This window comes from Fusarium solani (genome assembly GCF_023522795.1).
Source record: "Fusarium solani strain SB1 chromosome Unknown bctg00000008, whole genome shotgun sequence".
Taxonomy (NCBI): Eukaryota; Fungi; Ascomycota; class Sordariomycetes; order Hypocreales; family Nectriaceae; genus Fusarium; species Fusarium solani.
Window position 1 is genome coordinate 2,668,654 of NW_027072148.1, and position 23,096 is coordinate 2,691,749.

General features: G+C 51.1%; 7 protein-coding genes across 7 annotated transcripts; 6 read left to right on the forward strand and 1 right to left on the reverse strand.

Moving 5' to 3' along the window:
* Positions 1-1,475: 1,475 nt before the first annotated feature.
* Positions 1,476-6,113, forward strand: MRS44_012897 (uncharacterized protein; the record flags this gene model as incomplete). Its single annotated transcript, XM_046271573.2, has 9 exons — positions 1,476-1,536; positions 1,592-2,201; positions 2,247-2,462; positions 3,887-4,194; positions 4,243-4,781; positions 4,840-5,113; positions 5,165-5,340; positions 5,387-5,564; positions 5,614-6,113. 9 exons carry the CDS (start codon positions 1,476-1,478, stop codon positions 6,111-6,113), a joined length of 2,862 nt encoding a protein of 953 aa, XP_046126525.2.
* A 1,061-nt stretch (positions 6,114-7,174) lies between these two features.
* MRS44_012898 (uncharacterized protein) lies at positions 7,175-8,212 on the forward strand (the record flags this gene model as incomplete). Its single annotated transcript, XM_046277527.2, has 1 exon — positions 7,175-8,212. The coding sequence occupies one exon, from the start codon at positions 7,175-7,177 to the stop codon at positions 8,210-8,212; it is 1,038 nt and encodes a 345-aa protein (XP_046126524.2).
* Positions 8,213-9,111: 899 nt separating this feature from the next.
* Positions 9,112-10,778, forward strand: MRS44_012899 (uncharacterized protein; the record flags this gene model as incomplete). The annotated part of the gene is made up of 2 exons (XM_046272323.2): positions 9,112-10,124; positions 10,178-10,778. The coding sequence occupies 2 exons, from the start codon at positions 9,112-9,114 to the stop codon at positions 10,776-10,778; spliced, it is 1,614 nt and encodes a 537-aa protein (XP_046126523.1).
* Positions 10,779-13,368: 2,590 nt separating this feature from the next.
* Positions 13,369-14,665, forward strand: MRS44_012900 (uncharacterized protein; the record flags this gene model as incomplete). Its single annotated transcript, XM_065618952.1, has 3 exons — positions 13,369-13,563; positions 13,653-14,475; positions 14,523-14,665. 3 exons carry the CDS (start codon positions 13,369-13,371, stop codon positions 14,663-14,665), a joined length of 1,161 nt encoding a protein of 386 aa, XP_065475024.1.
* A 1,025-nt stretch (positions 14,666-15,690) lies between these two features.
* MRS44_012901 (uncharacterized protein) lies at positions 15,691-17,920 on the forward strand (the record flags this gene model as incomplete). The annotated part of the gene is made up of 5 exons (XM_065618953.1): positions 15,691-15,909; positions 16,097-16,206; positions 16,263-16,741; positions 16,856-17,639; positions 17,692-17,920. 5 exons carry the CDS (start codon positions 15,691-15,693, stop codon positions 17,918-17,920), a joined length of 1,821 nt encoding a protein of 606 aa, XP_065475025.1.
* Positions 17,921-18,175: 255 nt separating this feature from the next.
* MRS44_012902 (uncharacterized protein) lies at positions 18,176-19,380 on the reverse strand (the record flags this gene model as incomplete). The annotated part of the gene is made up of 2 exons (XM_046282629.2): positions 18,176-18,735; positions 18,786-19,380. The coding sequence occupies 2 exons, from the start codon at positions 19,378-19,380 to the stop codon at positions 18,176-18,178; spliced, it is 1,155 nt and encodes a 384-aa protein (XP_046126520.2).
* A 1,606-nt stretch (positions 19,381-20,986) lies between these two features.
* On the forward strand, positions 20,987-22,939 carry MRS44_012903 (uncharacterized protein; the record flags this gene model as incomplete). Its single annotated transcript, XM_046282628.2, has 4 exons — positions 20,987-21,684; positions 21,730-22,376; positions 22,423-22,731; positions 22,782-22,939. 4 exons carry the CDS (start codon positions 20,987-20,989, stop codon positions 22,937-22,939), a joined length of 1,812 nt encoding a protein of 603 aa, XP_046126519.1.
* Positions 22,940-23,096: the final 157 nt, after the last annotated feature.

A 23,096-nucleotide genomic window follows, 5' to 3' on the forward strand; every position in this document is an offset into this window, starting at 1 on the left:
GGCCTGAGCGGGTCTCAATCCCCGCCACAGCGTAATCAATTATCCCGCATTTCACATGTCAACAAGGCTGTGAGTCCTCTTCTATTGGATCCTCCGCAATTCTTTGCATCCTTTGCGCAGTTCACGCGGGCCGATGCTCGGCAGCTGATTCAGACGAGAAAAAAAGTCTGGGGAATTTGCGGGGAGAGAAGGGGAGGAAAGGTCAAAAGTGTAAGCGAGATGAAAACGTGAGCGGGTGGCGACGGTTCCATCGTGGTCTGGTGTCGAAGCTTCAACGTGATCTACCAAGACAAAACTTTCTTTTTAATGCGGGCTACTGTGCAGTATCGTTCCTCTGCTAAATTTGAATCCAACTGCCAGTATTTTATCTGCCTGTTTCACGGAAGAAGGGGGAGACTTCCGTCCGACATGAGACATGGGCTGACTCGTCTGACCTGCACATCGACTCAGGCGGCTTCGGAACAGACGATCAAAGAGCGATCGAGATTCCATTCCTCACAGGGAAGATCTGCACAAGGCAGTGAACACACTGACGACAGCCCGTGGAAGAACCATGTTCCATACCGATGAGCCGCTGTCTGAACGGGCAAACCCTCCGGACCAGGTCCTCGTAGGGTGGGCGATAAGCTTCTGAAGCTCCTCACAAGCTTGCGAGTTCGGACACTCCGGGGCAAAGGAGAGGGCAACCATTCACGACTAAAAAAAGTAGTGTTCGTGCCTCAAGGCCCAAGGTGCCAAGTTATCTTCAAAAAGGCATAGCAGCTGCAGTAGCTGCCCTGTTTGAGGCTGAGCCAAATCCTCAGAGTCTGGACCATCCATGTTGCAATGAGTTCCTGGCTGCCGGCCCTCTTCCAAGCTTTTTGCGTTAGGGTATTTTCTTGAAACGATGGATCTGCAAAATATGCAGGACAAAATTTTCTTGAACGTTCCATCGGTTCGTTCATTTGTGACGCCTCTGCCGCGAGGGCAGTGAGGGCATCGTGAAGCCATTCCCGCTGTGACTCAGTCTGCTGAAACACCACATACACAGCTACTGGCAGACATGAGGAAGGACTACACCATTATCACAAGCTTACACAAATCATCTCCAGAGCACAATTACAATTACAATTACAATTATAACATCCATCAACGTCACCTGACGAAACACGTGCACCAGCTCTAAAAAGCAACAACTCGAAACACCACCTCGTCCTACCAGATTACGTTATGGTGACGCCGTACACACGCGAAGCCCGCCCAGACACGTCGCGATCCTGCTGCTCCCCCGCATCAATACCTGCTTTTCTGCAACGTCGTTTACCAATCTACATGTCATGGATGACGTTTGTTTGCTTATAGGAGGCGCAGAGGACTGGCATGCTGCGTTTTGCCTTTTAAATGCCTGTTTGCCCGCTTTGCTTTGGAGGAGTTTGTTCTGTAGTCTTTGAGCTCTTGACAACTTGAATATTCAGAGGCGATTCGAAAACGATACAATGGATTCTGTAATTGAGGCCATCAAGACCAAGCCCGTTGGGCCGATCCCGACTGTCATTCGTATGTTCTAGAGCGAATGGCTTCACTCGAATGGCTTCACACTAACAATTTCCAGCTGAGCCGACCCATTATCAGACAGCCGGCCACAATGGAATCCGCGCTCTATGGGTTCTCTTCTTCATGATGGTGGTGGCTTCCGCCGTCTTCGCCCTCCTCTCGTGGAACGTAGCCGTCCAGCGTCGCATCTTCTACTTCCTCACCACCCTGACCACCATCATCTCCGCGCTCGCCTACTTTGCCATGGCCTCCGGGCATGCGTCCACCTTTAACTGCGTCAGCGTTCGAGATCACCACAAGCACGTTCCCGATACGTTCCACGATGTGTGCCGTCAGGTCTACTGGGCTCGCTTTGTGGACTGGGCCATTACGACTCCCATCCTGGTTCTCGAGCTTTGTCTGCTGGCTGGTGTTGATGGAGCGCATACCGTCATGGCTATAGTGGCGAATGTCATCATGATGCTGACGGGTCTTTTTGCTGCTATTGGTCATGCGCATACTGCCCAGAAATGGGGATGGTATGCCATTAGCTGCATTGCCTATCTCTTCACCATCTGGCATGTCTCTATCCATGGTGCCAGAGCTTCTCGAGCTCGCGGTACCAAGGTTTCCCGACTGTTTGGCTCTCTCGCCACCTTTGCCCTCATTCTCTGGACCATCTACGTCGTGTAAGTGATTTCCTCAAATGCTGTGTTGCATGCTAACGATGACAGGGTCTGGGGTGCTGCCGGCGGTGCTTGGAGGGTCAAGGTCGGCACCGAGATTATCATCTACGCTGTCCTCGATGTCCTGGCCAAGGCTATTCTTGGTCTCTGGCTAATCACGGCTGCCCGTCAGAACCGCGAGACGACCCCCGAGGTTGGTGGCTACTGGGCTCACGGAGCTGGTACCGAGGGAGCGATTCGCATTGGCGACGATGAGGGGGGCGCGTAAGAGCTTCAAAACGGAAGTTGGAGCACAACCTTTCCGATCAGATTGGATGGGTAGGTTACTTGGGTGCCATCGTCAACATGGTGCCTGTGCAAGAGCCGTGCGTCTGGAATGATGTGCGACAGTGGGCGGGTGGTAATTGGTGACGGAAAGTGCCCATGAGAGGGTAAAATGGCGTTCGAGCAGTACGAGGTATACAAGGATGCGAACTGCGCTACATGACACGCCGCCATGGCGTTGAGTAGTTTCGGGAGTGGTTGGTCTGGTTTCAGGAAGGCAGTCGTTTGAAGATGAAGGGGACAAATTCACAGAGTGGCAGGGAATTCGTTTTAATGGAAAATCGTTGGAAGGAGAAATTGGAGTGTTGTCTCAGTCTTGCTTGTTCTGTCAATAAGAGCATGAGCTAGGGATTGATGAATTGATACCCCTATTCTGCTGTCTTGAATTGACGATGCCACTCACACGCACCCAGTGGGATCGCTCACCATTACCCTTCAGCATCGAAGCTGACAACAGATGAGCCTGTTGTTGCTTCGGAGATTCCCCAGGATCATATCGTCGTATTAAAAAGTGTTGATACTCGTATTTTGTGAGGGAATGAGTCCGTCTCCCCTCGGCACCGAGCATACCGGAGTGGGCCCGGACCGGCCGGCTCGGCATCCCCGACTCCCGGAGGTACGGGGCCGTTTCTTGCTGGAGGCCCGGTTGCAGTATATTCGGATGGTGATAGTCTTATCCGAAAGTGACGTCGTTTGCTGTCTTACGTAATTTCCTGTTCCAATTGCTATTCATTAATACACGGGTTGAGGATCTTGTACCAGTCCCGTGACAGCATCCGCTGGGCAGCCCATGCAGGTTCTGCCAGCCCCGATTGCACAATTACCCTCTGAGATATCGTACTTATGTCGAGTTTTTAATAAACCAGTAGAGTTCCTAAAGCCAGGTCAAGCAATATAAAGAACATAGCTGCCACCATCCGTGGATGATTGGGAGTTCAAGTCAACACCTCGAAGGCTTGCCCGTCTGGGTTACGTCAGCATCCAAGCCCAGAAAATGGTCTAGCTTCTGGTCTTGACCACACGAACCGGCCCCGTTCTTCATTATCACCCTGCCTTGATAGATACCAGTGTCCTATACTGCGTCGTTCCACACAGCTTCAGTCATTCGGAAGAGATGAACCGCCGGCGATGTTTGCGCGCGTGAGTGACCCATCACCACTGGCTCTACCCTCGACTGACTGTTGTTAAAGATGCGCTCGGTGCCGTGACATGAAGGTTCGATGCTCAGGCTCAGTTCCATGTGCGCGATGTCAAAGGAAGAGACATGAATGCTACTTCAGGCCTGAAGATATGCGGACAACCGTCCCGACAAGGGAAGCACATTGACTCATTCTTTGCCTGAGCCTAGCTAACATTGGCCATAGCTATCTTCAGTCGCTGGAAGCCCGTGTTCAGGAACAAAGTCTGAAAGAACAGAGTCTTCAGCCACAGCAGCCAGCTATGACGCCGCTGCGGTTAATTATGCCCTCCGACCAGCTCAGTGGTATCGACCCGGCCATTCTGAGCCCAACAGAGCAGTCATCGCACACCCAGAGCCATTCAGATACCGCCGCCGGGAGTAACACTCAGGTCCCCTGCCAAATTGGCCCTGCATTGGACTCCCCCGAGTTCAATCGCAACCCACTTGTCGACAACGGAGAAGTATTTGCCCGCGATCCCCATGGCAAATTCTGTAAGTAGACTGTTTCACTTTGAGATTTTCTCCAATTAATTACAACAGGGTATATGGGACCAACGTCGTCTTGGGCCTTTTGCAGGCGTGTCCTCGCCATCATCGGGAGCTGCATGCCCAAGCCGGAACCTCCAGTTTATCCCTGGGACCTTGAGACCATCAATCTGACCTGGAGTCCTGTCGGGTTGTATGATCAGCCAGACGTTTCAGGGCTCCCATCATGCGAGTATGCGCTCTATTTATTGTCCACGGTTCAGTATCATCTCGGATCGCTCTACGAAATCATCGACCATGAGTCCTTCCGTGAGCAGGTCGAACGATTCTACCAGAATCCTGCCGGAGAGGCGTATCGGTCGAGGTTCTGGTATTCGCAGTTTTTGCTGGTGCTGGCATTTGGTGAAGCCTTCTTGAGCACTGGGTCAAACAAAGGCGTTCCGGGCATCAAATATGCTTCACGAGGGTTATCGTTGATACCAAGTCTCATTCCATTGGACAAGGACAAGGAATCGTTGGCGGTGGTGCAAGCTCATTGTCTGGCGGCTTTGTACCTCCAAGCGGTCGACTTGCGATTGATGGCGTTCCAGATTGTGAGTACAGTACCCCGACTCCATATTTGACTGAGTGGCTTTATCTGATACTGGATAGATCGGGCAAGGATTGCGTCTCGCACTCATTGAAGGATGGCATAGGCACATGCCTCCAGAAGATGTTGGCGAGCAGCACTCAAAACGCTGTAACACCATTTTCTGGATCTCGCACATCATTGATCGAGAATACGGTCCGTTGGTCGGAGCACCAAGTTCTATCAGAGATGAAGACATCACGACAAAGCTGCCCTCCGATATCGACAGTTCTCTAAGGGCCGATGCCCTCACATTGCAGATCCGAATGTCTCGTTTGACAGCGACAATACTGAACGGTATGGATTTGGTATTGTTGTAACTGTGCAATTTTTATTGATGATATCCAGGCGTTTATGGAGTTGACAGGAACTTTGACGGGACTCTGCTCCATGATACGCAGTCGGTGTTACACAGCCTCGCAGATGTCTCGAGAGATATCAGCGCGTTCCTTGACACGAGACTTCATAAAACAAACATTCGCTCTTCAAAGATCGCCACAAGGTTGATTCTTTCGTATCATCACGTAAGTAGCACATATTTCATACCACATCCGATGCTAACGGGGCCAGTGTGTTGTTTTGACGACTCGACCTTTGGTCATGTGTGTCTTGCAAAGACGATTGACTGGGAGTGATGGAGACCGGACCATACCTGATGGTCCCATCAGTTCACTGCTACAGTCGTGCGTTCATTCGGCATTGAACATCCTCAAGACTTTGCGAGCACTCGGTGACGAGAACCTTCTTGGTAAGAAGCCCACATTAACGCAAAGATCATTCTGACACATGATGCCCAGACTGCTTTCTGCCGTTTCAAATGGAGACGGTCTTCTCGTCGGCCTTTCTCCTCTACGTTATCGACGCAGTATCACCAGGTTTCGTGCCCGATCAAACCTGGCTTGCAACTGCCCACGGCATATTCGACACAATGATTGCAAAAGGCAGTCCAGCAACACCACTTCGAAAACGGGAGCTACAGCGCTTGGAGCAGATAATGACATCCTACCTCGGATCCAGATCCCAGGCGAACCCCGCGCCTCTACAATTCCAAGAAGAGCCCATTCTGAGACGGAGAATGGATCTGCCTGATCAACCAGCCGCGACAGATGTCACGTATGTGGATGAGACTTCCCCCTGGGGACTGTTGGGCTCCCATGGAGGGTATATATTGTCACCCGGGGAGATTATGCAGTTGGCAGAGGGACTCAACATGGGGGATTTCATGGTTACACCCGAGGAAGGTGCGGCTTTGGGGGGACATGGCCAGGTTGAGACAAATAGGGATACTGCGCCATGACACGAGTAGCAAGAAATAACGGCATCATTGGCAGAAGCCATGGTCAACAGCTGTGCCGTTCGACTCGCTCTTGGTTCGAGGCAATCCGGATTGGGCTGGATCTAGCCTTGAAATGTGTCCTCTTGGCTAAAAGGATGAGACTTTGTTTTCTTCCTTATCAGCCTGGGATCACGGCTTGTTGCCGGCGATGGGACACCGGCCCGAAGGTCGGCCCCACATACCGACACCGGGATACCGGCCGGGTTCCGGACCGTCCCTATTTTGATGGGCTGGTTTTTAAAGTATTGCCTGCAAGCTCTGAGGTAGGGCGGAAGTTGGCACGGAAGTTCTGGAACGGAATTTATGACATGGAGGTGGTGTTGTGGAAATCATCCCACGGAAGCGGTGCCGATGAGAAATATGGAATGATATGTTGAACGCGGTGTTCGGGATGTCAAGAATTATTGGCTCTTTAGGCCTTGATTCATAAGCTGCTCGGACGGATGAACATGGTAAGATGGATACTTTACAAGGCAACTATGTAATGATGTTGGAGGCCCTCGTAGATCCAGTAGGGACCTTCACCGTTCAAGCCATCCATAGATGATAGCCTCCTGTCTTCAACTCGACTCTTTTCGTACCTGGGAATTCCCTAGAAACCCTTACATGTGCTTGTATATTAAATCTGAACTTATGTGTATGAGCCTGAACCGGATCTGTAAGTTCCGTCTTCCATCTCAATTGTCCGAGAAGGTCCCACGCAATGTCGGAGTCCACATGCCGATGTATCCACTCGCCCTCTGGGTATGTCATGCAGAGGCCGTATTGATTACAACAATGCGGGGGACGGAGTAAACCGTCGAATGAATGGAGATCGAACAGGAAGAACGGATTATAGAACCATTCAGATGATGTTGATCTCCCGTTCAATCTGTTGGACCGCCGAGGAAATCATCTAGAAAAGATATCCAACCAACATTTATTCACACCCTTGTCTCTGGTGGCTCATCGCCCTCTCATGCCCTGGACCATTCCCACGCTCTCTCCCTCACAGCAAGCCGAACCGTCCCTCACAACCTATCATGGCCTCCTCTCCCTTCTGGATCGAAACTGAAGACTGGCATACCGCCGGTGAACCTTTCCGTGTCGTCAAAAAGCTTCCAAGCGGCTACCTTCCCGAGTCTTCGACCGTTGCTCAGCGTCGTTTCGATATCATAGCAGATCCTCAGCATCCGCTCGACCAGCTTCGCCAATCGTTATGCCACGAACCTCGCGGTCACGCCGATATGTACGGCGGCTTTATCACGCCGCCTAATGATGATGGAGCTGCCTTTGGTGTGCTCTTTTGGCATAAAGATGGCTTCTCTACGGCTTGCGGTCACGGAACGATTGCGCTTGGATACTGGGCTGTCGCGAATGCTATTGTCAAGGTCCCAGAGTCTGGAGTGGCCAAGGTCGACGTTGTGGTCGATGTTCCATCCGGCCGAGTGGTGGCTAGCATGAATATCGTCGACGGTAAGGCTGTTGGCGCCGACTTTATCAACGTGACCAGCTACCAGTTGGCCAAGTCATTACCCGCCGCCGTGCCCTCGCGGGGAACCGAAGTCAACGTCGATTTGGCCTTTGGCGGAGCTGTCTATGCTACCTTGGATGCGGACCAGCTTGGACTCAAGGTTGAGCCAAAGAACGTCAACGAGTTTATCAAGATTGGGCGAGAAATCAAGGCTTCGCTGGGAACTCGAGCTCATTATGGAACGTACGATTGTTATGGAATCATTTTTTTCAACGAGGAGGGTGATGAGGAAGGAATTGTTCGGCAAAGAAACGTCACCGTGTTTGCAGACGGCCAAATTGACCGATCGCCCTGTGGCTCTGGATCATGTGCTCGACTCGCAGTCTTGTTTGCCCAGGGAAGAGTCGCACCCGGAAAGGCAAAGCTGTTGCACCGGTCGATTATTGGGTCGCAGTTCCAGGCCGAGGTCTTGTCGGAGGAAAAGTTGCCTGTGGAGGGGTTCCCTGCGTGTATCCCTCGTGTGACGGGTGAAGCGAAGTTGTGTGGGAGGATGAGTTTCTATATTGATCCGACCGAGGACATTTATCCTGGATTTCTTCTACGATAGACGTTTCGACGATAGACAGACTAAAACGACTTCATTTTCTATTAAACTATTGAGCAGCCTATCTATTGAGACGCGTGTCTCTCCGTGGCCCTCTTCGTCTTCAGGGTAGCTATACACAGGTCATCTGGAGATGACTGTATCCCTGTAGATTTCTTAGCTGTAGCTTCGAGGTACCCTCTGTGAAACCCTTCCATTAACAAGGACCACTTGGTTTGTAATCGTAGGCATTGCTTTGCCCACCTGGATAGACTAACTCAATCTAAGCACCCAATCAACTCCCATAACCCGGCACCTGGTTAAAATCTGGTTAAATCTTGCAGGAAGATGCAATCGATGCAAATCTTGACCAACAGTTCGTCCCATCTTCCCCACCTGCCTGCATCGTAGATGGAGTTGACACTACTCCTCAGATAGGCAAGTCAAGCCGGCTTATCTATGCTTATTCGCCAACTCGCTGTGAAGCTCCGCTTTCGGTCTAGTTTTGTCCGGTCCGAAAGTCCGAAATCCTCGCTTGCGACGTTAATGCCCTTTCTGGTGATAGACGATGGAGGTGTAGAGATCGAGATTTTGCTTTGGAGGATCATGCTCGGTCTCGAGATATGTCCGTCTGTCCGTTGATGATCCAGCCTTAAGAAGGAGGATCTGCCTCTTTGTCTAGTGTCGGTGCTAGACCTTGAGCTAACAAACCACACTTCGAGTCGTATAATCGATCAATAACATCATCACCATCTCCGCTTCCTCTGTGACTGTTTTCTGCGAGCTAAACACAGCGGGCCCGATTATCAATCCCTTCACCAGACCCACACCCCAAAACTCAACGTCGCTTATAAGAAACGAGCCGCCATTCTTCGACCCTCCCATCGGGCGCACACCTCCACGAACACTCATCGACAATCCATATGGTTTCCACAAACGAAAAGGATTGCACCATCGACGGTGTCCTCGACCAAGAACGCAATGGATCTTCACAAGAACCCTCTCTTCTGTTTGATCAGAAGGAGATTGAGAGGTTGGGACGAGAGCGTCCGGCGTGCTTTCACAGCTGGTACGCCGAGATAGGTTTCGTCTTTGCTGTTGTTGGGTCTATGATGGTTAGCGAGTACTTTGTCAGCGGGTTTAACATTGCGTTGCCTTCTCTTGCGAAGTCGTTGGATATCCCAGAGTCAGCTCGGACTTGGCCTGCGGCTGTCATCAATTTGACTACGGCGGCTCTCCTTCTACCTTTTGCACGACTATCCGAGATTCACGGCGGACGATTAATATTCTTGGGAGGTCACGTATGGTTGCTGGTTTGGTCATTGATCGCCGGGTTCAGCCAGAACCCAACCATGCTCATCGCCTGCCGAGCCATGCAGGGTCTGGGATCCTCCGCCTTCCTACCATCGAGCGTTGCTATTATGGCACGCATCTATCGCCCAGGACCTCGAAAGAATTTGGTCTTTGGAATGTTTGGAGCCTTTTCCTGCATTGGATTTTATTCAGGCATCTTCTTTGGTGCCCTCGCTGCCCAAGTTCTCGGCTGGAAGTGGTACTTTTTCATCGGTGCTTGCTTCTGCGCTGGTATCTTTCTCGCCGGTCTTTTGACAATTCCCAAGAGTCAAGGTGATACGCAACCTGATCTTGGTATGGATTGGATGGGAGCCTGTACTATTGTTCCTGGACTGGCGCTGGTTGTGTACGCGTTGACAGATGGTGGAAACGCTCCCCAGGGCTGGCGGACACCTTACATCTACATCACCCTGATCATTGGTGTCTTGTTTCTTGCTTTGGCCGTTTACATCGAGGGCTGGAAGGCTAGTCAACCTTTGTTGCCGGCCGAAGTATTCAAGACAAAGTACATGACTCGCTTGATCATTGCTTTATTCTTTTCCTACGGATCTTTTGGCCTGTTTCTCTTTTACGCCAGCTTCTAGTACGTCACTCTTTCCAAGGTTCTCTGATCTGTTAGACTGACATTTGACCTAGTATCGAAGAAGTGTTGGGCATCTCCCCGTTGCTGACAGCAGCGTGGTTCATCCCCCTGGCTGCAGGTGGATTTATCCTAGCCGTCGTTGGTGGTTTCGTTCTTCACATTGTCAGCGGACGACTTTTGCTGTTGATTTCTGGATTTGGATTCCTCGGATGCTGCATATTATTTGCCCTCATTCCTGATAGTGGAAAGTCAAACAGCTTTCTCTATTGGGCGTTTGTCTTCCCTGCCATGGTACTCAGCACAATCGGCGTGGATGTCGCATTCAACGTCACCAACATCTTCATCACTACATCTCTCCCCAGTCATCTCCAAGCAGTTGCTGGAGCTTTGATCACCAGTCTGCTCTACCTCGGCATGGCATTCTGGCTGGGCGTTGGAGAGATGGCAATTTCTGCCAAGAAGGACGCCGAAGGAGCAGAGAACGTGAGCCAGAGGAGTCAGTACCAGATTGGATTCTGGGCTGGCGCAGCACTCGCGGTTGCTGCTTTGCTCATCTTTATCACTGTCAGGATGGAGTCGGCCAAGGCGGATCTTACTGCGGATGAGAAGGCGGCGAGGGAACGGGAGAATGCAACTGAGCAGACAACAGAGTGACGAACTTATTGAGTTACGGGTATAATGAGGCATTGGGGACATCAAAAGTTATTGGTTTCATGACATATATCCAGCAAGCGAAAGTGGAATGATAGACATATGGGCACATCCAAGGCAGGTTTCTTAATGTGAAAATAAACTAGGATTATCTATTTATATATAATGACATAAAATACAGCTCAACTACCCTTCCTAGTACCGGCGGGTTTTGCTATCTGAGGTGTGTTGAGGCGTGCTTGAGCTCCCCGTTGAATGAGAGGCAATGAGCGAAAGAATGCTGTATGCAACGCAGCTGCAGATTGAACCATTAGACACCTGAAGGAATCATTGTTTGCATTGTGAAAATAGAGAAGAAGGCACTTGGGGTCATCTTACCAAAGATGATCAGCCTTGATGTTGATCGCCAGATCACTTGCCCTTACACTCAGGTCTCCCACAGTTTCCAGGCATCCTCTTGGAAGCCAAGTAACTCTTGCAGACAGCATGACCCGGCTTTCCCGGTTGTGCGCAGGGGATGAGGACTGGCTCTCTTGCCACGGTGTGGCCGCAGCCAGTGTAGATGACGTCGGAGAAGGTAAGCTCGCACATCTTGGCTGATGAAGAGGCGATGATGGGTTCAGTGTGTGCTTTTGCTGAGCAGGCTTGGGGTCGATGGGGTTTTAAGTAGCTGGCAAAATGTTGAGATGCGTGAGGAGGAGGAAGGTGCTGAAGAACAGAGCTCAACGGCCTGCAGAACGATTCGGCGGAACAAAGAGAACCCAACCGAACGCATAACATGTTGTTTGTTGTTATTGGTTGTGGATCGACCGTTTTGAATGATTAGGCGTGTACAATGAATACAAAGAAACCATGCAACAATGCCCAATAAACCCTTTGCAGGAACTGGTTTGATGCACAAGGGAGGGCCTACAATGGTCAACCTGTCTGTTCATTACAACCAGGTTTTGAGCTCACTCAGTTGGTGTTGGTGTTGAGATTGACATTAGCATAGGTACCTAGACGTGAATGAAATGGCATCATTCAGTGGCCTCGATGCATGCTTTGTTTGTCACTCGAGCCTGCAAGTGATGAAGCATAAACAAAAGCTGCGGCCTATCCAGACCTTATCAAGCAACGACATTTCCCTTGAGCGATATTCACGCTGAACAAGTCAGTATCAAAGAGTCATCCTGACAAAATAGGCATCTAATGAAGACTACTGGAAGGAAAAGAGACTACCATCCTGATCACCGATGACCATATATCTTAGCTTTCGTTCTTGAGGCTATGTTGACTCTAGGTACGGACTGATAAGTTCTGATGGCTAGAAAGAATGTTTGCAATATAATATTGGGTGCTGATGTGACCTGTGACCTCCTAACAAAGGCCAGGTAAGATAGGAGGACTGCCTCTCACTGGCCACGCCCAGAGCCCCCCAGAACGAAGAGACGGTCGTCACCAAGTCAGATTGTTTCTAGTAGGCTCTTGAAGTAGTCTACGCACGTTGGATAGTGCGACTTGCCTGCTGATATCTACCCGCCGATGAAGTCTTGATACTCGACGCCTGAGAGGCTCAAATGCTGCAACTGAAAATCTCCTACATGGTATCTCCATGCGACGACGTCGAAATTGAAGCTGATTTTCGGCCGAGACCAGTCAGCAGACCGGCCCCAAGTGGAGAGCTCGTGTGGATTTGACAAAGCGGTGATGGTGGCACGGGAATGCCCGCGCCTTGACTCCGCTGATGACTGGGATCATCCTAGCGGCGGTGCGAGAGCTTTATTGACGGTCTACAAAGGGTCCAAGTTTATTCCCCCTTGGCCATGTCTTGAACCATGTCGTGCAGTCATCTCGCTACCTGGTGCTTGATGAGCTTGGCTGCCGATCAGAATGAGAACAACATTCATGACGCGTGGCTTGAGAATGGGCTTCACAGAAACGCCCTTGGTTTCTTCAGCTGGTGTTTGGCCTCAATATTGAAGCGAAATCTCGATGGAAGCAGCCACTCAAGACGAAGAGTCACCTCCCAACCTCTTGATTTTCCTCATGCACGCACGGAAACTAGCTTCAACCTTCAGCTCTTGGCCCGCCGTAGATCCCGAACATCCCTGCTCGACAGATTTCCTTGGCACGGCGTCGCCTCGGGAGAATCAGCTCAACCGCAAAGAGCGGCTTGCAGACAAAAGGGCCTCAAAGCCTGCGGGGAGACGGGAGCTACCAGGACGGTCCGAGCCTGTCGTTGACACAGAAGAAGCTGTGAATGGTTAGAGCTGCTGGAAGATGGAGAGCTGAAGGCTTCCGTGTCTCAGATGGCCCACTGCCCAGCTGATGGTACAAGCTGCAGGCGAGAGGGTAGCTTTGGACCATGATCGACATTGGAACCAGAATTGGCGAATCATTTTGGTTCGTCTCTTTTTTGAGAGAAATATCTCTCGGCTTGTGTCAAGCGATCACAATATGTAGGTATCGTTAGTAGCGGCAGCTGTGATGCATCCTTGCTGCCGAGGGAGCGGAGGGAGTCTGGTATAAAGGCAGGCGCCCATCGCAGCATCTTCCATCTCGTCGCCTCCATTCGGTCTTCATCCTCTTCTCTCCATCCCCAGGTCTGAATATGCGGTTCCTTTCCACTCTCGTCGCTTCGGCGCTCGTCTCTCTCGGTAATGCTGCTGCCATTGCTCGAGGAGATGTCCCTCCTGTGCCTCAGACCCAATACGATGCCATCATCGTAGGAGGTGGTCCTGCCGGCCTCGCTGCCTTGAGTGGTCTCGCTCGTGTGCGTCGAAATGTTCTCCTCATTGACTCGGGAGTATAGAAATGCTCCCACTCGACACATGCACGATGTTCCTGGCTTCGATGGTGAGTATTATCGTGTCTCCCGCTGTGTCACACTAACAGATCCCAGGTGTCACACCTGCGTACTACCGCTGGGCCGCTCGCAAGCAGCTGTCTTACTATGACACTGTCAAGATGGAGAATGGAACCGTCACCGACATTAAGACTCGTGACGAGAACACCTGGTTCTCTGTTACTGTCGACTACGGCAACAAGCAGAAGAAGACCTTGACCGCACGCAAGATTGTCCTCGCCACTGGACTTCGCGACATTCTCCCCGAGACACCTGGTGTCGAAGAGGCTTGGGGCAAGGGTATCTTCTGGTGCCCTTGGTGCGACGGCCACGAGCATGCCGATCAGCCACTCGGGCTCCTCGGCCCTCTGGACAAGGTTGCTGGCATGGTCCGTGAGATGTTGACCCTGAACACTGACATTGTCGCCTTTGTCAACGGAACCGACACTCGGGACTCCCGTGCCCTGGCCGCCAAGGATCTTCCTAAGTGGGAGGCCTACCTCAACATCCACAACGTCACAGTAGACAACCGCACCATCACCGAGATTGAGAGGGTTGCCGAGGGAGCCAACGAGCACGCGGACCCCAGTCTTCCCAGTGTCCCCGAGAATGACTGGTTCAACGTCAAGTTTGACAAGGGGGAGCCCGTCGGTCGAGCTGCGTTCCTCGCCAGCTTCCCCGACGAGCAGCGATCCGATGTTGGAGAGAAGGCAGGAGTTCAACTTTATGGTGGTCGTCTGGCTGCTAACCAGTCTGCGGGTCTTGTCACGAACATTCCCGGTATCTACGCCGTTGGCGACGCCAACTCGGATAACGTCACGAACGTGCCACATGCCCTTTTCAGTGGCAAGCGAACAGCCGTGTTCCTGCACGGTGAGTAGTCTTTGTGTGTAACTTTACTTGTGCTAACGGCGATACAGTCAAACTTGAGAGAGAAGACCAGGCAGTGGAGCTTGCTGGAGAGCCTGCCAAGCGTGATACCCATCTGCAAGCACGCGATGTTTGGGAGACGATGAACGGAAAGCGGGGAGACATGCTGTACGCTGGAGAGTTTGAGCAGTAATGGGCTGGAACGTGAACATGATTCCCTGTAGTAATGAAATAACAGGGCTTAATGAGTACATTTAATGCATTCTTATATTGATCTCTGTCGTGTTGACAGTACGAAAAACCTTGAGTGACTTGTGTTTTATTAGTAAGTTTGAGAATATTTGCATACACCCAAGCACGCTCATGGAGTGTGGAGTTTCATGAAACACAATGTCCAATTTGAATTACCTTGATCCATGTCAAATGTGATGCTAAGTGAGGAGTTCTTGTGATGGCTAGAAACTATGTTTATACAAAATCGGCTGAATGCCCAAGATGGTCATGGTCCTGGAGCCATGTAATAAGTCATCCTCTTGTAGGGCTGATTGAGGCGAGTTGATTAACCCTACACAGGTCTTGTAACCGTAGTATTATAGCATGTATGCTTTTATGTGTCTGATCCCATTCTTGATTCACTGAGAGCATGCTTCCCAAGGCTTCGGATAGTCAACCGTCTTTGATACAACTACACAAGCCCCTTTCTCGGTGACTGTCTGGTAGTGCGTTGTGGATTCAACTTTGAAGCTAGTTTAATCACTCGCGAAGAACTTGGGCTCCCTACTTTCAAAGTGAGAAGCCTTGATTTGATTAGATTAAGGAGGAATCGAGTTCCGGGCAAGCGCTCAGAGCAGGCAACTCACGTCGGCTCCTAAGGCCCTTGACTACATGTGAAATAGTAACAACACTGGGCATCGGCCTGGGGCCATGCATGTCCGTGGAGGGGGTGGCTTGATACTCATCTAAAACTATTAACTTATCCTCACTTAAGGATAGCTGTAAGGATATAAAGTCCTATTTATTTCTTAACCAGCGTTTCTTCAACCTATCAATGGTAGGAATTCATATCCTGACCAGACTGGAAAGTTTCGCATTGATACCAGATTTGCTAAATCATACCATATGAAAATAGCCATATCACAAGTACATCAAAGTATGCAAGAGCAAAGTGGCTACATATCAAGCTGATAAACCAGTGTGGTATAGAAATGACATGCCACGATGACACGCGGCACTCATGACCCAAGAGCCATCTACCACCTTGCCCTCTACCATCATGTCATCGCTTCGGCATTTTTGGTAGCATCCGCCTTCCGAACTCCCGGTCCTGCTGCCGCGAAGCTATTCCCAACTGGCACATTCTCCGCTGAGTCATCAGATCAACAGCAAGGGACCCCTGGTATCGTCATCCAAATCACCAAGCGTTTTACTCTCTTTCCTGTAACCTTTCTTGTATTACGGTGATCTGGCCTTCTCGGTCTTTGGGACAGGAGGAGGCCTTCAACATGTTGCGGAAACGAGCCTGCGACTTGTGCTACTCGAAGAAGGTGAGTTCTCCTTCTCACACCACCATGTGCCCTTCTTCTTCTTATACCAGCTCTCCTATGTTGACACCTGAAACTCACAGATCTCCTGTGACAGGACTGATCAAAACCTCGCCTGCGACTGGTGTCGACATCATCACCTCGTCTGCACCTTCAACCGGGTGCAGGCTAACAAGCGGAGCTCCAAGCCCAGGTAGGAAGACGATCTGTCGACGATTGGACATGCCTAACCTGTGTGTGTACTCGCAGGATAGAGAATAGCGTGTTTGCTGTCCAGCGCAGCTTATCCAGCCAACTTGAGCCCATTGAATTTGCCCTTGACAGGGTTATGCTGGACCAGGGCACCTCCGTCACTGCTTGTCTACCTTTGGTGGAGGAATTCCTACCAGGACTTGGCGAAATCTTTCACCAGGAAATTCCCCAGCGAGATGGATTCCTTTCGTCGATTCCTCTTACTTGCCATAGCTCTTCAGACACCGGCGACGACGTAGACCGCCTCGACCGAGAGACCGCCTGGAGAGCCCTTGACGCCTACTCCGAGTCTTCTGTCCGATTTGTTCATCCGCTAATGGACCCCGTCATCTTTCAAGATACCTTGGAACTGGCATATTCACTCGAGGAAACCGCCCAGAGAGCTGCTGCCCAGGCGAGCGTCTTGGCTCTCGTATCGACCATGGGCTTTTTTGACGACCGAGCTCTGTCTTTGCCGCGCTCGCTCGAGATGAAGTGTGCGTCCCGGGCTTTGTTTCTACTAGAGTCAACGAGCGGGATAGCTAATCTCATGAGTCTTCGGGCTATTTCCTTGCTGGTATGTTAGCCTATATTGCTGCTGGGCTCGATAGCTGATGATGAGAAGCGGTTCCAGAGCGCTTTTTCTGGGCAGATTCCCACTTCTATTCGGATGCATCACGTCGCCTGCCGTCTCGTCACGGAGCTCGGGGGACACACCATGAGGCCCAATACAGGGGTCAGATACAGCGAGAGCGAGATCCGAGAGCTGCGCGCCCTCTTCTGGGAGAGCTACATTACCGACAAGGCGGCCACCTTGCGCACCGGCATGGAACCCTGTCTACCCGACAGCCTCTGCGACTTGACGCCCCCGGGCCATCTTAGCTCCTCCCCAGGGTGTTTCAACGAGGGACGCATGCCTCCGCTGCCGTACGGCGTCTTGCCGCCCTGTCTGATGGGAGATATTCAGCTCAGCATACTCAAATCCAGGATCTGGCAGCTTCTGTACTCGACTGAAGCGAGGCAACGGTCCGAGGCGGAGCTCCTGCGAGCGGTACGAGAGCTTGATGGTGAGCTAGAAACGTGGAGGATGTGCGTTCCTGCAGAGATACGGCCGACATTCCTGATCGCCGACAAGAGTCGCATCTCGACGCTCGAGGTTGACCTCCCGCCTTGGGTGCGGCATCATGGCACCGCCCTGCACCTCGAGTACCACAACCTATTTATCACAATACATCAAGCGAGTGCGAGGTATCAGTTCTCAAAGGGCTCGGATAGCCTGGGGAAGGCATGGGGGACCAGCGTTCAGTCCAGTATAACACTGGCGCTCGAGGCTAGTCGTTCGACTCTGCTGTATCTCGAGACGGCTCTAGACCAACTCGTAAAAGAGATGTTCTGGTAAGTACAGGCCACACTGAATTAATTATATAGTTGACCGGTGCAACTGCAGGATCTCCATTCACTACCCGGTCGTCGCTCTCCGGACCTTGTTTGTAAACATAGCGGCCAACCCGTCAGGACCAGACGCGGAGTCGGACCTCCGACTGCTCTGCTCCACACCGGACCTGATCAAGCGGATGCCCATGTCTGAAAAGTTGGTTGGTGGACAGGAGTATATCCAAAAGATAGAAGAGGACGTTTCTGAGCTGGTGCAGTATGTACAGAGCCTGACTAGTTAACGCTTGGCTGTCTGTGGAAGATATAGATGGTTAGGGCGAGTACGGTGAGTTTGTTACAATTTGGAAGAATGCATGCTTTGGGCGTTCCTCGTATTATGGTTATGCCCTTACATACAACACAATAGATTGCACATCAGATACTCTCGATTGTCGGTCTGGATAGCAATTATGTCCAAATTGGTTCTTAGAGCAGTCTTTGTTCTCGATCCCTGGCTCGTGGCGTGTATAGTTGCGAGTGTTTAACAGAGCTGTGGACTACTTGGAGCTGTCCGAGTCCCATTCCCTCAACAATCCATTCAACTGCTCATGTCGGAGGAGAGCGTCATCGAAAGAGACCAGTCCTTTTCTATCTCCCTCTGCAAACTTCTCATAGACAGTAGCAACGCTACGGCTGACAACGGGGAGCTCTTCCTGCCAGTCCTGCCACTGCCAAGAAATCTTCTCAACCTTGCCGGTCTCGAAGTCATCAACTTCAATAGTCACGGGTGCATCATAGCTGTTAGCATGCAAGGAGGTGCCTCCCTCGGCCTTGAGTCTAATCTCCCCCTTTTCACCGTTGATGGTAAAGACGAGGGGGCTTTCTCCTGGGAAGGGCTGACCTCGGCGGAAACGGATGAGTACGCTTGCGCCTTCTTGGGAGGTCTCTGATTCTTTGAGAGTGCCGGTTGCAAAGATCAGGTCTGGGACGTCGGACTTGACTGTCTCGATGATCTTGTTTGTTGCTAGGTCACGGAGTTTGACATTGGGACGTTGGAGATGGAGGCGGCTCTTGAAGTTGCCAATGTCGCCCAAGATGTGTTGGACTTGGTCAAAGACTAGTCTAGTGTCAGCCGTGTTTCACTCTTTCAAACGAGCATTTACTTACGGTGACCAAGGCCAATTGTGTAAATATTGCCCCCCACAGCACGCCGAGTAAAGTAACTCAACGTTGATGGCAATATCTCACGGTCATTGGTGCCTCCGGATGCACGAATTTCACTACTGAGAACCTTTCCGATGCGTCCTTGCTGTAGAAGCTCATGAATCTTGGCGATGGGCGGTGCGACACGACCTTGAAGACCGACAATGGTGCGGCTACCGCTTTCTTTGGCAAGAGTTGCAAGTTCTCTAGCATGCTCATCGTCTTGCGCTAGAGGCCACTCCACGTAAACAGCCTTGCCAGCTTTGACACTAGGCAAGGCAGTTGAATGATGGACGTCAACGCGGGTAATGACAACCACTAGATCAATCTCATCATCGGCAGCAAGAGACTCGGGGTCGCCATATGCCTTTGTCTCTGCGGGAAGTTCAAAGTGCTGAATAGCTTTGCGAGCAGCATCTACGCTGCTATTGCAGAGAGCCACGATCTGATACTTGGACTTGCCGCGCGGGGAGAGGAGGTATGGGAGATGGGCGACGGCGGCCCAGGAGGTTTTGGCCGAGGCGGAGAGGCCGATGAGGGCAGTGCGAATAGGGGCCATCTTGATACTCTTGAAGTTTGTTGATTATTTAAAGTTGATGGATTCATTGAGAATGGAAGTGTCTTTTATCGTGAGATGTGATGCCAAGATGTGAGATGGATGATGCCATACTGATTTCTAATCATGGATTTGTCAGGTTGCTCATGGTAAGATATCACGTCCGAATTTGGTTTTATTGGGCGGAAGGTAAGCACGCTGTCTGTTTCTGGGCTTCGTACAATGTGTATCTCTTCAATTGGGGTTACAGAAATATCTTGATAGGGCTTTGCGACATGTAAATCTGATAGTGTGGCTGGCACCGGTGTGTGGAATGAGCTTGGCTGCACGAATTGAGCCACATAGACTAACGTTATAAGAAAAGACTGGGTTTTATTACTTTAAACCTATAAACTCTGAAAGCAGCCGAGGCATTGATAATAAATTCCACTATCCAACATCCATGCGACGCCTAGATGAAACGTTCCGTTCAACACCAAAAATCGGCTGATCCCCCATGACATCCACTTACCCCAGAGGCCCAGACCAATCGCGAGAAATCCCCGACGCCAACTGCCTCTGCGGGATATATCGAATTTAGGCATCAGCATAAATGATATCGTGATTGTCTCGTGGAGGCTCTGCGGAGTGCCCCGTATCTCTGTTTCCGGCTTGGACGATGCTCGGCCGGTCGCTTTGGGGGTGGAGAAATGGGTGTGATATGCTTACTACAGAGTTGAGACGGGGTCTGCTCGCTCACAGACGGGGTTCACTGGTGTGCTGAATTCTCTCTCTCTCTCTCTCTCTCTCCAACTCCATGCCAAGCTAAGAGGCTCTGTCTAGCCAAGAATTGCCCAGTCTTCAGCTCCTTCTTGGCCGAACGTGCCGGGAGATATGACAAGCTTGACCGTCGATCTTGAGCCGCAAGTGAAAAAAAGTACCCGCTGTGACGCAATAGATCCTACTCCCGCCAGACTAACCAGGGAATAAACTGGGCGAACAGAACTTCAAAGGCTTCTAATGTGGAGACACTGTGGAGATCAAGAATTGTGCTGCCTGGAGGTCAACGTCTCGTGGTTGTTCGAGTTTTTGTAAAAAAAAAATGCTTTTATTGCCTCCTTTTGTGGACTGAGACGTCATTTTACAAGATGCGCCTATCAGTTGAGAGTCGGTCCGGTTTTGTCGGCCGAGTCAGTTCGGGCTTCAGCTTGTAGGTTAGCCGTGAGAATCCTGAAGGTAAGATGAGGCAAAATGGAACAAGATCAGCATGATTTACCTACCCCGGCTGCACCCAACACGTCCCAGCGTCTGCACAATGAAATAACCGCATCCAACAACCTTACCCCCCCAGACTTGACTCTTGCCTGTTTGCATCGGGATATCCGTCGGATAGAACGGCTCGACCTTCTCCACACAGACGTCCCCACGACACCATCTGGGATGGGCATGTGTCTTGGTTTGCTTCCATGGAAACCGGGACGTTGCTAACGTGCTGTGATGTCAATGTGGGTTTTGTCTTGTTAGTCGGAGCTGCCGTGGTGATCACTCAGTTTATTATAAGAGAAAGATACCCCGTAGTAATGCAATTCTCGTGGACAGTCTCAATGACCTCGGTCTTGTTATCATCACAATGCCAACACATTTCTCAAATGACCCTCCGCAGGTCATCAATCAAGATGACCTGCACATTGCCAACTCACGTCTAGAAGGATCAACAGACCACAGCCCTTCCAGCGGTGATGAGCGCACCGTCCACAACGCCAGCGGCGGCGGCCTCGAGAAGATGGGCACCTACGACAAGTACGAGATCACAGAGGATGACTGCTACGACGAGCTGGGCTACTCGTTCCCTAAGTGGAAGAAGTGGTACATTCTCACCGTCATCTTCTGGGTTCAGGTCTCGATGAACTTCAACACTTCGCTGTACTCTAATGCCATTCCTGGTATTTCGGAGGAGTTTGGCGTTAGTGCTCAAGGAGCCCGCTGCGGAGCCATGATCTTTCTGGTCCTCTACGCGTTTGGATGTGAGCTGTGGGCGCCTTGGTCAGAAGAGTTTGGCCGTTGGCCCATCATGCAGGCGTCACTGTTTCTCGTCAACATCTGGCAGCTGCCCGTTGCCCTTGCGCCCAACTTTGCTTCCATCATGGTTGGCCGGGCGCTTGGTGGCTTGTCGTCTGCTGGTGGTTCTGTGACGCTGGGTATGATTGCCGACATGTGGGAGGCGGATAATCAGCAGTATGCTGTCGCGTATGTGGTGTTTTCTTCAGTTGGTGGATCAGTGCTTGGTCCTATTGTTGGCGGTTTCACCGAACAATTTCTCGACTGGAGGTAAGTTGCAATGCCTGCCTTTGCAAACATGTCTAACGCAGTTAGGTGGTCCATCTGGATCCAGCTCATCCTGGGAGGCTTCGTCCAAATCGTCCACTTCTTCACCGTCCCCGAGACCCGAAGCACCATCCTCATGAACCGCATCGCCAAGAAGCGTAGAAAGGAGACCAACGCCAACATCTGGGGTCCTGACGAGCTCGTCCCCTTCCGAGACCGCTTCTCAGCCAAGGAGATTCTCATCACCTGGACCCGCCCCTTCAAGATGTTCCTCACAGAGCCCATCGTGCTGGTCCTTTCTCTGCTCTCTGGCTTCTCTGATGCCCTCATCTTTATGTTTATCCAGTCTTTTGCTCTGGTTTATGCGCAGTGGGACTTTTCGACTATCGCGGTCGGTCTCTCGTTTATTCCCATTGGCATTGGATACCTGATTGCTTGGCTTGCTTTTATCCCTGCCATCTGGAAGAATGTCAAGGAGCGAAAGGAGAAGCCGCATGATGAGAGGGCTCAGTACGAGTCTCGTCTGTGGTTCTTGCTTTACACTGCTCCCTGCCTGCCAATTGGCCTGATTGGATTCGCCTGGACTATTCAGGGTCCTCCTATCCATTGGATTGGATCCATGATTTTTGCTGCGATTGTGGGAATTGCGAACTACTCCATCTACATGGCCACCATCGACTACATGATTTGCGCCTGTGAGTATCCTCAACCACTCGATAAAACTTGTACTAATTACAACAGACGGACCCTACTCTGCTTCAGCAACCGGTGGCAACGGCTGGGCTCGAGATTTCCTCGCCGGTGTCTTGACAGTCCCCGCCACGCCCTTCTTCCAAAACATTGGAAAGTCATCCGGCAAGAACCTCGAATACGCCTCGACAATCCTCTTTTGCATTTCTTTTGTTCTTGTAGTTGCCGTGTACGTCATCTACTGGAAGGGTCCAACCCTGCGAAAGAGGTCGCCGTTTGCCCAGCGGTTGGCGGATGAGCGGCAGGAAGTGCAGGCTGAGGGTCGTCGTGGAAGCATTGCCTATGATAATCGACGGAGGAGTAAGTTTTTACTGAATGAGCTTTGAAGAATATGGCTAACGATACTTCAGGCTCAGCTGCGTCTGCGGATGTTGAGCGTCCCGTATACCCCCGTCAGTATAGCAACTCGCATCGCTTCTTTGGTGAGAGTCGTGTTACTCCTCGCCATACGCCCCGTGGTACCCCTTCGGCCAGCCGGGCCAACAGTGTCCACAATGTCAGGAGGTAAAGGCAAAGGAAGAGTCTGTCTAGTATCACTTCTGAACTGTATATTACGCTCGTTTGCATTGTGAAAGGCGTCGGTTGGTAGACGTGGTGTTTTGGCGCGTAAGCCTACCAACTTTTTTGGATTGCATATCGAAGAAACTTGGGCGATTGTATATAAA